The sequence below is a fragment of the Symphodus melops genome (assembly GCF_947650265.1).
Source record: "Symphodus melops genome assembly, chromosome: 6".
Lineage (NCBI taxonomy): Eukaryota > Metazoa > Chordata > Actinopteri > Labriformes > Labridae > Symphodus > Symphodus melops.
The window spans coordinates 3,204,823-3,219,496 of NC_136696.1; the positions used below are offsets into that span (position 1 = coordinate 3,204,823).

Genomic DNA, 14,674 nt, shown 5'->3' on the forward strand with positions numbered 1-14,674 from the left:
TATGTGCGCTTTCTTTAAACCTCTGTCTCTGCTGGTATGAATAAGACAACATGAGGAGAGGAACACTCAGGATCAGGAACATCAGGAAAAGTAGATCCGGGACATTGGGATTGTCGTGACAGAAAAAAAAAAAAAAAGTTCAGGTCAAGCTAGCTGCCACATTTACTTGACCTCATATAACAAATATTAGTCTTTGTGGCTAACCTGACTTCCAGGGTAAACATGGAAGCATTCTGATTGCTCATCCTCTTCGCTTGGATAGTTGACAAATCTAAAAGGAAATTCTTGTTTTGTCTTGGTGAGCCTGCTGTGACTCAGCTGGCCACAGTATCTAAAGAATGGTGCTGATTACACCAGTGAGGTGAAGAAGAGGGAAACTCAGGACATGCCATTTGATGATTCACTCTTTGTGTCACATTTTTTTGATGCATACTTTTCAGCAAACTTCTTCCTGCTTCAAATATTGACGATGCAGCCCGACCGGACGTGACTCCTCACATCAGTGGAGCGTGAGGAGAGACGATAATTCGATGGAGGAGGTGGGCAATTTGTCGGGGTTCTGACTCATCAAACATGAAGGGGATTTTTATGTAAACAAACACCAGTACAGACCATTTCGTTGACCACATCTGAGATGAATCATTCATCTCCAGAATGAGGAGCTGAGCCTGGAGGGGATTCTCTGTGCAGCAGCTAGGAGAGGAGAGGAAGCTGCATGGAGCGCTCCTGCCTCCGGACCAGTGAGAAAAGGACCTGATGAGTCATTTTAGAATATTTAACTGTTGAATGAAAATGGGCAAGTTTGAAAATAGTCCGTCTCTTCCTGTATACATAAAGAAACCTCAAGAATGTGAGGCACACAGCTTGGAGACTGCTGGAGAAGTCGACTGGGCTCTGATGCCGCTCTGCATGGCTTTACTAACCATCGTTGCCCATTTAAATGTCTAAAGTAATGTAATAAATGTAATTAAAATATGCAGGTTCTTCGACTCCCTTCAGGGTTTGATGCTGCATAAAACTATTTACAAAACAACTAAAACAGTTGTTTTACAGCCCATGCTGTCATTGTTGTTCAGTGGATCATTCGTTTGTGTTTGAAGCTAACCAGTTAATCACCTCACACAGACACAGACTATTAAAATAAAAATAAAAAATCACATACTAGTCTGAGATTTAAAAAAAAAATGGACTAGTTCAACACTTGAACCTCTTGTGATTTACATCCAGACTTGTAGCGAAGTCGTCATTGTGTCCTCCAGGACAATTGACTCTTTCTTGGACAGCACTGTTGGCCCCGGTCCAGAGTTTTCTTTTGATCAAAGTCTATGACTATTGTCACCATTCCTTCCATACCATTACAGAGAGGGCTATTGGAGTCGGTCTAAAAAAAAATATAAAAAAAAATAGAGCATAATCCCTGCCAATATGGCGAGAAGACGGAGCTCAATAACTGCAGCAGACAGGTTGGGGTGCATCTGTCTGCCCCATGCACCCCGTCCATTCTCCCACTTTACCTCGATTGAATAAGAATAGAAGAGGAAGCTCGGAGTGCTTGGTGTCTGTGTGCAGGAATGGAGGTTCATAATCTCCCTTAATGAGCTTGTTTCTGGGCTATTATCCGGCGGGCTGCCTGAGGGAAACGCTGGTGTTTCCTATCAAGTGGCCCTGCGGCGCTGACCCTCGCATGGCTCTGCATATGAAATGTAAGGGCCGAGCCTTTTGTCTCCTTTCTCCCAGCCTCTAGCTTAGCTCCACAGCCATTTGCATAGTGCTGAAAGGACCAGCCAATGTTATTAATTAATACAGAGCCAGCCTGCGCCACCTGACAAAATCCCACCGAGTGGCCCGAACGGAACTGTTTCATCAAAAGAGAGGAGCCATTAGGAATGAGAGGCCTCATTCTCCACTTCTCCTCTTCTCTCTCTTGTTCCCTTGAAAACAGAGAGCCGTGGTTTTATGCATGTTTTCTTTTTCAGAATAGGGGTGGCAGCGGTGGGAGTAGTGGTGGGAGGTGGGTTGAATGAGACTGTATGAAATAGGAAGGCCACAGGTGACCCGTTGTCAACTGTCTTGCAAATGTAAATCCTCCTGAGAGACCTCCTCCGTCTGCTGCATCTTTACCTTCTCGGGCTCAGAGCAAGTCTCAAGGAGGATTCTCACCAGATAGCCCCAAAGATTTACGGCTGGGAACGTTCCACAAAATGGGGTTTCGAATTCCCAGAGATCTTCAGATTCACCAAATTGTTGACTCACTCACGCTCTCTCTTTCCCTGTGTTGCCCTCGCTCTCTGTTTGCCTGGATACAAGTCTGAGGAGAATATACACAGATGAATGACCTGTTGCTAATCCAGAGCTATCTGCAGAAAGTCTCTCCCCTAAAACACACTGTCAGGAGGATGACTCCAGGAGGCTCGTAAATCTAATTCCACCGCCTCATTGAAGCAATTAAGGACAAAGTGCATGCTGAGTCTTTCACAATGTTGCTTTGGGAATACGTCTGATCACTGACACTATGTCATTCCACACATGAATCCATTGGCACATAATCTGGGGTGATAGATGCAGGGTCAGGGAAGGAGAACAAGAAATGGACGGAGAGAGTGTCGGGAAGGCTGATGCAAAAAAAAAAAAAAAAAAAAAAAAAGACAGAGGCGTTTCCTTTCAAAACTTTGCAAACTTGTGTTGGAAACCTTTTCTCACCCTATCGTATCAAAAACAGCGCAGGGATTTCCATGACTTTTTCTTGCAAATACCTGTCACCTCCTTTGAACCTATTCATCGAAACCATACACACACTCCTCTGAATGATGTCAGCAGAAGGAGCCGTTTCCCATGAGGGGGTGTAGTAGTATTCCTGTTGGAGGCCTGCAGAAAAAGGAAGCCGCTGCTGTTGGGGGTTACCCAGAAAGTGAGAAAGAAAGGAGTGTCAAACAGCCGCTCTGAGGGTGAATTGTGTTATGTTTCCTCATTTGTGTTAAGATGAAATCCTTCGGGACAGTTAAGCTAAGTACCTCTGCTCTGTTGATGGCTTTGAACGGGGAGTTGGAGGTGACGCAAACAGGAGAAACCTGCCTTTCTAAAGAGAATATTAACATGGGAAAGCTATCATGTCCTCCAGCTGTAGGGCGGGGAGGCGTGAGAAGTGAAGGGGGAGAGAAAGAGGGAAGGAAGGCGGCGGGGAAAGAGATATGAAAACATGACATGCCTTAGAATTGGCAGTGCAAAAACAATACACTCCTCTGGCTCCCCCCCCCCCCCCCCCCCCCCGCATCTTCTCCTGTCTCGACTTCATCAGATCATGTTGAAGGCTCCCTGTCCCTCCCACCACTCGCTCAATGTTTGATCTCGAGGGAACAATTCACCTCAAGAGCAGAGAGACAATAGCCTGCCTGCCTCCTCCCCTGTCCGTTCCTCTTCTCGACCCCGTGTGACCTGGGAATGCCCCTCCACCAGGCGCAGTCTGCTTTGAAGTGTTACTGGATGCTCTGGAAGTTACTGATAGGCCTTTTAAAACATGACCGCATACCAACCAGGAGAAGACAAATGATGGACGTCAGTCCTAAAAGGCTGATGCTGAAATGTCTTTCATGACACTTTTCTTGGGCAGAATATTTTCCCATTGAAGGTGATACATGTCAGTGAAGTTCTGGCGGGCCGTGACTGGCCCACAGCACACCTCTGAACAGAGTTGTTGCCACATGTTATTGAGAGAGACAGCTTTGATTCTGCGCAGAAAGAGGAACGTGCAGACAGATATTTTGCAATATGAGAAAGTGTGTTGATGCAAGCTACTATTGCTTGGCAGCTTCTCCATGATCAGTGACACTTGCAAAACCAATAGAAAAGAGACACAGCGTCGAGATGACCCTGCACTCTGCACGGTCATCTTTTAGATTCAACAGGTGTTAATCAAACAGGACACCGACTGTGTTCGCTCCCCATCATATCCTACCTGTGGCACAAAGGGCGATGAAGGTTTGGACATGTTTGCGTATAAGTGCCAGCTTATCCTTGGGCAGCGGCAGCCTCCTCACAATGTGCTCGATGAAGTCGTTCGGCGTTACTGCTGCCAAGTTCCACTTCAACTTCCCCAACACCACCAGTTCCCATTCCTGAAGAGAGAGAGCGCGAGAGAGAGAGAGAGAGAGAGAGAGAGAGAGAGAGAGAGAGAGAGAGAGAGAGAGAGAGAGAGAAATGAGACCACATGACCCAAAGAGAGAGCACTTTTTTTTACATGCTGTAGCCATAAGGATTGTCATTAGACCTGAATTTTGAACTTTGATCTAATTACAGGAAAATCAGACGACATCGGTTCCGTGTCACGGCGACAAAATTACAAGTCCTCGAAACTTTCTGTTGACTAATCATCAGGTTTTACCCTCTCACATCGCTGCATTTAATGTCAGCTGTTCAACCAGTGACCGTGCATCCTTGACAATGGTCTCCTCTATCGGCCCCTGGCCCCGTACATCAGCATGTGTGGAGGTTAAGCATTATTGTTATTACATTAGTGTCTACTTGGCTGCGCCTGGGACAGAGAAACACCAGCAGCACCACCAGGTGACCTCACAGCACCGTCTCCCTCCCCGTCTGCTTGTCTGGCATCTGGGGACTTTCCTAAAGAGGCCCACCAGAGGTTCAACTGTGTGTGTGTGTGTGTGTGTGTGTGTGTGTGTTTTCATGTGTGTGTGTAAGAGAGAGATTGTATAGAGAAAATGGATAGGAGGGCTTTGCTTGTTGAACGTAATCAGCCATAAATCTGTTTTACATTAAAAAAAAAAAAAAATTTCAGTTCCTGATCTCCTCTCTCCACTTCATCATTCAATCATTACAACTGGTCATTGTGTGTTGAAGTAAGTAATATATTGGGTTTTTTTTAATTTTTCTGCCAATTTCGTTAAAGCTCTGAGAATTGAAATGTAGCCTTTGAGCAGACAATGCAGACTTTATTTAAAACACGTCATATATCTAGCACTCGGGCACTTGAAGACCTGAGGATTCATTTTCTGCTCTGAACTTCAAGTATTTAAATAAAATATAATTTACTTCCTGTATTTGCAAATGCGATGACACGTGCAAATCTCGATTAGTGTGTGTGTGTGTGTGTGTGTGTGTGTGTGTGTGTGTGTGTGTGTGTGTGTGAGGAGCACTAGGTGTGGTGCTCTCTTCTCTTGGAGCGTTTTTTGTGACTTTCACTTCTACGAGGAGGAGGCGATTAACGAAAGAGTTGGTGACTAATTTGGGAAAAAATGTCGTGGTTTGGTTCCGGACTGAAGCCTTGTGACTCTGACTATGGATGCTCTTCATTTTCCTTTTCACAGAGAGAGACAGAGTAGCACATGGACTCAGTCATGGGATGATTCAACATGGCTGCTACTGCTACTGTCAGCTTGCAATATTTGGAATCACAGCCACCTTTGATCAGCTTTCTTATGATCGATGGTCATTTGGATGTAAAGGGCGTGGATGTAGGAGTGACAGCTATATGTTTTAATCAAAACAATCCGTCCTCTGAGTTTCTCGGCTAGCTTTAAGATGCTGCAGCCTGGGTCTCAATGAAACTATTCGTAGATCAAAGTCCCACTTGCACAAGCTCCAAAAACACTTTAAGAATTGTCTTTGTTGAGCTGCATGTGTGAACACAAACGGACACACCTCACCTTTGAGGGTGGGAGTGGGTGATGACATAAAATAATGTGAGCGGTGAGCCATTTCTGTGTCCTACGTTTTATATCATGTCCCGCCTCTTGAGATTCCCCAGCCTCCTGCCAGCACCTTACCGCCTCCCAATGTGAGGTGCATACACAAACAGGCAAGTCGATAGCATTTTAGAGGCGGCTTGTCCTGAAATTTTCTGGGAAATGTTCACGAGTGCATGTGTGAAACAGGCTCTACTGACCAGCAGTGGTCAGTGTTGACTGCCTCCTGGTTTTAGAAAAACCTTCTCCATCAGCGCCAGGGAGCGAGACTGGAGCGCAGAAAGACCTACCAGCCTTGCAACACATTCTCTGTGCTGACAGAGAGGCAGGCAGGCAGACAGACAGGCACCCACTTCCTTCTGCTACTGCCTTCCTCTGGTCACACCTTCTTTGTAACATTGCGGTTCTCTTTACAAGAAATTGTTAGCAAAGACGAGGACAAAAAAAACGATCACATGCCCTGAGCAGCTGATCTCTGTTTCCTGTATCTGCATGTCAGCCAAAATACTGCCTTATACAGAAACAGAGAGATGAGGCCCCGGCTAAACAGTTCAAGGACTGAAGGCTTTGTCTCAGACTGAGCATAAAGGTAGACACACGCACTTTACTTCACTATGTTTTAGAAAGTCCTGCTATTTGTCCTGATAACACACAATCAAGTGCATTCTTTTTTTTAAATGTTGAAACCATCACAGACTAGGGGGGAATTAAAGCCTTAACAACATCACAGACAAATCCGTCCAAGAAAGGGATCAGAAACCAAGAAAAAGTGGCAGCAACTCGTCAGGATCCTGAGTCTCCAGCAGAACTCTGAGCTGCGAGGCTGGCCTGCAACCATGAGCCATGTCGGATTCAGAATATGTGGCCTCTTTCACAACATGGGTGGGATTGGCTGTTGTTTACCGAGGAATGTTTATGTAGCACCACAGAGCAGTGGGGAAACGCTTATCTGAAACTGAGTTAATTAATTGGTTTGCACTGGTGAAGGCAGCTGTTATGATCGTGCCAAAGGTGCAGAAATCAAAGACACATAGGAAGTACATTTTTGTTTCACTGCAAATGACACAAAAATCCTCCCTGAATCATATTTTGTAGAAATATTTTGGATTGAAAAATGCTAAAAAAGCGCAAGAGACAGACACAGTGCAGCATGACATAACATCAGGAATGTGTGCATCAATGGTTATTTTTGGATGAAAGCTGAACTGTAAAAGGCAAACTTGAATTTCTCTGTCTCTCCCTCTCTCTCGCTGACAGGAACAGAGCTTTGGCTGGAGTTCAAGCTGACCTCGTTGCTCCTGCCGAAATATCTGCCACCAGATGGCGATGGAGACCGTCACACAGAGTGGACTGATACTGTAAAAAACCCACAGGGTCCTCTTGTACAGTAAAGAGAGCACTTGAGGAACAATTCAGCCTGAGGCTGTCGCTTTCAGTGCACCTCTGATGACGCTGCAGTGCAAAGTGGAGGCAGAACTGCAGACCAGAGCTCTGAGTCTACTGTGAGCATGTTTTCATCTTATATGGATAAAATACAATTAGAGCAAAATAACAGAAATAACTCCTGCTGTCCAAAGCAGACGTGGAGAAAAACAGCCTAAAATAAACCATGACTCTTGTTGGCTTTAGCTGATGATGACAACACCAATCCTCAGACGTGACACTGCGAACATTGTAAAATGTGTTGAACCAACTGTTGCTTACCAGCAGCTCCTGCGGTCTGATGGAGTTATCTGTGTAGATGCAAAGTTTCTCGGCTGTCAATGGACGAGTCTCTTTCAATTTGGATGCAAGAAACATGCAGACTGCTCCCAGCAGCTGCAGGTTACACTTTTTGGTGGGTACCACGGCTAGAAATCTGTCTAAGTAGTTCATGGCCAAGGGAAAAACTTCTTCCTCGCACTTCTGCTCCTCACAAACCTGCAGAGAGGGAGAGAGAGGGAGAGAGAGAGAGAGAGAGAGAGAGAGAGAGGGAGAGAGAGAGAGAGAAAGAGAGAGAGAGAGAGAGAGAGAGAGAGAGAGAGAGAGAGAGAGAGAGAGAGAGAGAGAGAGACAATGCAGCAATGTTCAGCGTTTGGATTCAGTCACCAACTCCGCAGTGATCTGACGTATTTTCCAGAACAAGAAATGTATATAAAAGTTTTTAAGAGAGACAGAAACAAAAGTGGAATCACATAAAAAGCACATATAAATTCAATGACACACATAGTTGGGGCCCGGCCAAGAATCTGCGCCCAGCCCTAATCTGTTGCGACATCATCCATTAATTAAAAATACATTCTTAAACAAAGAATGGAATAAATGTCAGACACAAACTGTCAATAGAGTTACATTCCTGCAGTTCATTCACCAAGAAATGAATTCAAGTCACAATCAGCCGAGCCAAAAAAACACCCCGACAGCGCAGCACACGGAAACACGTTTTTTTGTCATTCGTCATATTTTCATAAAATAATTAAAAATATAAATAAATTATGTGGGCTGAATTTCTTCACACGATAATGTTCAGGGGTCTTTACCACACCAGACCCGACAATTCAGATCGAAATCAAGAGCCGATAAATATAAATAAAATGTCAAAATAAAAGAGGAGTAGCGAGAGGCTGGTATGATGTGCGTCACCGCCGATCAGATATATTTATTTCAAAAATTAATTAAAAATACCCAGTGAGAGGAACCCCGACAATAATTATATGAAAATAAAGCTCAAAGCCTCAGGATTCTATACAGGGGCATATTGGTGGCAAATATTTGATTTAGTGTCAAAAATTGAACATAATTCCAGAGAGAGGCTTTGCGACAGGGTGCAGAGCTGAAGCACAGATAAGGCCCTCGTCCCTTCCGACATTTTAAACAGAAACCTAAAATGTTTGCAGCGCTTTTTCTCATCATGTTTATATTCAGCGGACACAAGAGAAGCCCCTCTGTAATTCCTGATGCCTTTCAGTCGCTGTTATTGCGTTTATGACAGCGTTAAGTCCTCTTAAAAGCACGAGCGCTCCTGTAAAAAAACCAACATGGCGAGGGCAGCATTGCATTGGGGAGTGCATACGTGTGCATGGAAATATTCAGCCCATCTAAAATAATAACATTAAATAAGCAGTGAACAGCTCGTGCAGACAACATGTGAGGCAAATAGAAGACATTCTCCGGTGTAATAGATTTCACAGCGACAAGTTTCATAAACAGCGTTCATGAGCGGACTTTAAAATCGGGAAGAAATAACAGAAAACGACATATTCGGTAAATATGAGGAATAAGCGGTCAGTAATGACAGCATTACGCGTGATCTAGTGTCTGAAAATTGCAAACAGACGTCAGCAAATCATGAAGAAAGAAATACGGGGCTTTAAAGTCGAGCACGGAAATAAGACGACTTGTCATAGCACTCGGTGTTTCGGTATACCTCCAACATCCAAGTAGCGACCATCCTCCTCATAAACGGCTGGATATCTTTCTGGACGCCTTTGAAATAAGAATACTGCGGTAGAAACCTCTCCTCTATGGTCAACAAGCTCTGCAGGACTCTGTCATCGCACAGGAGGTTCGGGTCGGGACGAGCTCGTATGATGGTGTCCATTTCGAGGCAGAGCAGCTCCATGGTGCTGCTGCTTTCACTTAAGTCAAAAAGTAGGAAATCTCTCTCGGAAATGTAAAAGCGGCGTTAAAGAGCAACAAAAAAACAACGCAAAAAAGATGGCAGGCAAAGTATTTAGAGGCATAAAAGTGAGACTGCAGGGCTCCGTCAGAGTAGTCCTGCCTCTCCTTGTTGAGAACTTTTTCCTCTCTCCCCAAAGCGAGCCTCTACTTTCATCCGCCTCCACTGATCAGGCGAATTTCAAGCCTGCCCTGCATGCGCACTGACGCAGTTCACTTCGTTACCTCTGTGTAGAGCAGACGCAACATGCTGCACTGCTGTCCTTCTTTATTTGGCCTGGCATGCACGTCAGCTCTCACAAAACTTGTTTCATTTCAAAATGTCAAAGGATTACAGGCGTCCAAAAGTAGATGTACGACAAAGAGTAAAATGCACATTAAAGAAAAAAAAAATCCATCTTAAAGAAGTCTTTATTACAAGTTTATTTCGCATTCGTGGACTGCCCTTAGACCGAAATAAACCAAATATGTGAATCATCAGTGATTAAGAAATATGAAGAACATTGTGCTTGAGCTAACTGAGGGGTTTCTGTGCGTCCTATGAGCTTTTTCTTTGTTTCACCCTTGAGTAACTTCACCAGAAAAGCACGAGTGACAAACTACATCAATTAACATTCAATGTAAAAAAGAATGGGTAAGTAGATACATGAATGCCTCATGTATTGATTTTTTTGGGATGTAGCTCATTTCTGGCACCAACTGGAAGTTTGGATCAGGGAGAATGTAGTGAGTCTTGTGTTTGTTTCTCGTTGAAGCAGCCTGATGGACAGTTCAACGAGGGGCATGTCTGCATGTGGCCAGAGACACATTCATACTTACTTACAGACATGTGCGCGCGCACTGACACGAGCACAGGACATCACCACCCACTCAGAGACAAACGTAATAAACGCGCGCGTGAACACACGTCTTATACAAACTTTATTTTTTTTGCACTGCAGCCAGAAACAGCTTGTGGTTTCTGAGATAGCTTTCTAGGAAATCTAAAGCAGCGATGCTGTTTTTTTTTCTCTCACAATCGTTAGTCAAAGATGACACAAAGATGAGGCTGCTCACACAATATTTCAACTCAACTAGTCTGCTCTTAGGCGTAAAAAAAAACTTTTCCAAATCAGGTTTGAGATGGAAAATGAAGCAGGTGGAAACGAGGCTGAGTGTAAGTCATTGAGCAGATAATTAAAAAAATGACTGCCAAAAGATTTAGCCTCACGTACAGTCACAAAGAGAATCTGCATGTGTAAATATGTTAATCCCCCTCCATATTCTTAGTCAACTTCAAAGACGGAGCTCTGAATGAAACGAGACTCGAGCGCGTCAGGGGAAGACTGGGGACTGCAAGAGCTTTAGAGCTGTTAATTTCCATCCCAGGCTCACGGGCTGTATAGAAATGCTTGTGAGAAAAGTGGGGGAAATGTCTCTTTAAAGTTTTTTTTTCCAGTCTAAGTTGTTTCCTCCTCCCTGTGTCTATTTGCATAGCCAATAGTTCCTCAGCACTCGAGCGAGGCTGTGCGATTGTTACTGGGCAGACTATACGTACCTTCCTCCCTCTCTCTCTCTCTCTCTCTCTCTCTCTCTCTCTCTCTCTCTCTCTCTCTCTCTCTCTCTCTACACTGCTGCGGTCATTTATCAGTCTTATTCAGTAAAGACTGTCGCTGCTGCTCATCACAGTGTCTTAAGTCACATCAAACAGGACTGACGTTTGGATAAAGTCATTTTAGGCGAAAAGTGGCTCCGACTTTGTCTTGAAATTCATTTATTCTCACATCTGATGTTAAAAAAGGGGGACATTGTGTTCTTTGGAAAGTCTGAAAGAGATCATATTATGTTAACAAAACACACCGTCAGTCAGTAAAGTTATTAAACTATGACATAAGTAGAACAAATATAAATTAATCAATTTTAAGGCAGATGCTTTCCGCTGGGGAAGAAAACACCTTCCCACTTGATTTGTCTTCATCTTTGAAATTAAATCCTGTTCTTTGGAAAGTAGACTTTAATCATAAATATTTCAAATTACCCTAAACTAAGTAAGTCATGTGCTTCTTCTATCTGATCAGCAATAATTATTTTTATCAAGCAGGTCTAAACTGGGAGCTTCGGTGGAGAGGCAGGTGCTCCAAATCCGTATCCTCATCCAGCGCCATCAGCTGCTCCGGCGCACCAGGATGCGCAATTACGCACCGCATCATCCGCATAATTTCCCCCGCAGGCTGCAGTCAGCAACGGTCACCTCTGCTTAATTTCAGGCACGTGACTCGTCTGGAGTGAAACACTGACGATGTAGCCTCCGGCAGGTTATGTAACACTGACAAAAGCATGCGCTTCAAATGTCCACATGGACATGATCCTAATAAAAGTGAATCATTTGATGCAATTAAAGTTCAGCTTTAATCTGAGTTATTTCACAGTTTTAATGTTATTTTGCTGTTTTTTTTGTTGTTGTTTTTTTTTTACATAAGGATGATAATAAATATTTATTTAAATCATTAAAATTAACATTCCTCTTTCTCAAACACTGACAGAATAACTTGTCAAGACGGTTTGAAACACCTGTCGGGAGTTTTTGTTTTTCTGCATGGGAGCGGTGACGCGGCGGCTCCTCTCAAACAGCACGCGCAGCAGCAGCAGCGACTTCTGTCCCGGAAGCATTTAATTAACATATCAGAATCAAATCGGAACAAACCCCAGAAGGGTACATACTTAAAAAGTTCCGACAGTAGGCATTGAGACGTGTATTGAGTGGTAAACAGGCAGTACATTCCGACGTTTGAAGTTGGGTGAAATTCTTGCGGGCACGCTGCAAAAAATATCCATCGGCTTCAATTATTGTATCAACTTTTCGATTACTGAATACACCCTTATTTAAAAAGAAACGTAACTATTTAAAAAGGAATTCTGGAATAGATTCCACCTGATTTGGTTTACCACAGATCGCTGTTTCTGCACAATAGAGGGGGCAGGAACGTTTATCAGTGTTTGTTTATTTTTGACACAAACTTAAGAAAAGTTCCCCCCAAAAAATACCGAAATGAGATCATTAATAGAATCAAAATTATCAATTAAAAAATGACTAACGGGGTTTCCCGTTCTATGTTCAGTTTTAAAGAGGAGATGTGAGGTCATTGTTTGCAGTGAGGATCGATCAGTGACTCAACGTCATCACCGCACCTTTCACTGATTAAATCCCCGTTATTACGAGCCGTGTCGGCCAGGCACCCCGGGGTGTCGGCCTGTCCATCACAGCGAGTCTCGCGGGTTTTTTTTAAATTAATATTTTACCGACATCAGCATGGGAAGCCTGAGGCTGAGAAACATGTCCCGAATGACAAGAAAAGTGTCGCAGGGGGAATTTTGTCAGAGTTGTGAAATGACAGCAGCAGGTCTGAGTGTTTGTTTGAAACAAACATGGTGACTAATTAAACTGCACGTCAGCTCCATTTTCTTTAAATATGCCAAACATATCATAAGGGTTCCTACTAAACAATCTGCAACGTGCAGGGGATACAAATGTGCCTAATTTTAATGACAAAAATAATGCAAAAAAATAATGCATAAAAATGTTCTAAATTTACAGCAAACACTGAGAGTCAAAATGTGTAAAACAGAGGAGCAATGATCATGTGAGGAAGGATATAAGGGAGCTCTCAAAGTGAAACTAAACGTGAAGCAGGGAACAAAGACAAATATTTTCAACACATATTTTCCAAACTTGTTCCTTCAGATCTGTTCAGGTATGGGAGATGAGGACAAATCAAACTTCTTGAGAAAACAATACACCTGCATCAGCAGGTCTGCAGCTGCCAAGCAGGAAACAACAATCCACCTTTTTAAATTAAATTACAATTAATAAATAAAATAATGCTGTTTTTTAATGATGTGTTTGGATGTACAAATTCAGAATGTGTCTTTTAAGCCTCCAAAGAAAAAGAAAAATTAATTAATTATATAAGAAATAAACATTTTTGTGGCTTGATGTGGATTTTCCACCTGTGTCTCCAGTTTGAGTTATGCATTATCTGTTTGTATATCCATGTTTAAACAGTTTACACATATTATACCCTTTTTTTTATTACTGCAACATTTGAGAATAATTTTTGGAAGATTTTTGAGAAAAGTTTAACATCAATAAATTGGAAAGATTAATGCTTTTGGTCTGTTAAACTGTCTTATTAGCTGAAATTAAACCAGAGATTTAATTATTTATAAGAAATCAAAATGAATGAATTGAAGTATTTCATTTTTAAAATTCAAATGTAATCATTTCTTAATTTCCTGGACAGCGAAAGAGCTAAATTCCCTTTTAATTTAGATTCTATGGTCAAATTCAATGATGAACACTGTATTCAATAATAACACAAGAACAGAAGTGATGTTTTTAATGGTGGAAATCAGAGGAGAAAAAAAGCCTCTTTGTTTTGTGTTGAATGTTGAAATGTTGATTGAAAAAGAAACATCCTGATGCAAACAGAGGTGTTCACACTGTCACAAAGAAAAGCAGTTAAACAGGTGACTCCACCAAACAGGCAGCAGGTGAGCCTCTGCAGCCTCCTCTCTCTCTCTCTCTCTCTCTCTCTCTCTCTCTCTCCCTCTCTCTCTCTCCTTCAGCTACCTGCTGACTGAACCTCTCTGCGTGCTTGTTGATGTGTGACTTAAACAGCAGAACACAAAGAAACACAAAGTTACATCTTTTGGAAGAACACCTGGCAGCACCTTCATGGCTTACAGCCTTGTAAAAAAAGTGCAATGAAATGAATTGGAAACAGCCTCTGTGTGATGGCCACTGATGACTCACAGTTTACTTCATTTGAAAAAAAAAACAAAAAAAAACCCTCCCTCACACATGCATATCGTTTGTTTATCATGCCCACATTTCCTCATTTTTCTCTGTGGTTGAGTAAGTGCAGATGTGTGGGTGGAACAACAAGCCTACAGATGCAATCTACTCATCCACGATTAAAACAACAACAACAACAAACTTCATGCAAAAGTTTACTGGAAAAGATCTTCCCCGAGCGAGCACGCCGCTCAAACAGCACTCTCTGTTTATTTGTTGACATGCAGGAACATTTTGCACCTGCTGTGTGTTTGGATGCTTCATCGCCTTCTGCTGCATCCCACTGATCCATGAAACACCAAGTGCCGAGTAAAATCAGACTTCTCTTGCCATTATTTTAAATGGTCATAAACAGGATTTCTACTGTAGTCAGGATGTAAATGATAGCACATCCGGGCTTCATTTAAAACCAAATGTCATGCAGAGCAAACTGAAAAACCTCAAACTTTGTTCTCATGCTGGAGTTCTGCCTGAAATGCTCTTA

The 14,674-nt window shown here is 42.9% G+C and overlaps 1 protein-coding gene across 3 annotated transcripts in view; it reads right to left on the minus strand.

The window, feature by feature from the left end:
• Nucleotides 1-14,674, minus strand: part of ccnd2a (cyclin D2, a) — a 106,082-nt gene that overhangs the window by 13,156 nt on the left and 78,252 nt on the right. For 2 of the 3 annotated variants that reach the window (XM_079346039.1, XM_079346038.1), the window contains exons 3-4: nt 7,404-7,619; nt 3,953-4,112 (exon numbers count right to left, since the gene is read on the minus strand). In XM_079346039.1, coding sequence (XP_079202165.1) covers nt 3,953-4,112; nt 7,404-7,619 — 376 coding nt within the window. Of the gene's footprint in view, nt 1-3,952; nt 4,113-7,403; nt 7,620-9,105; nt 9,539-14,674 lie in introns of those variants that run through there. The other variant, XM_079346037.1, reaches the window with a different exon arrangement.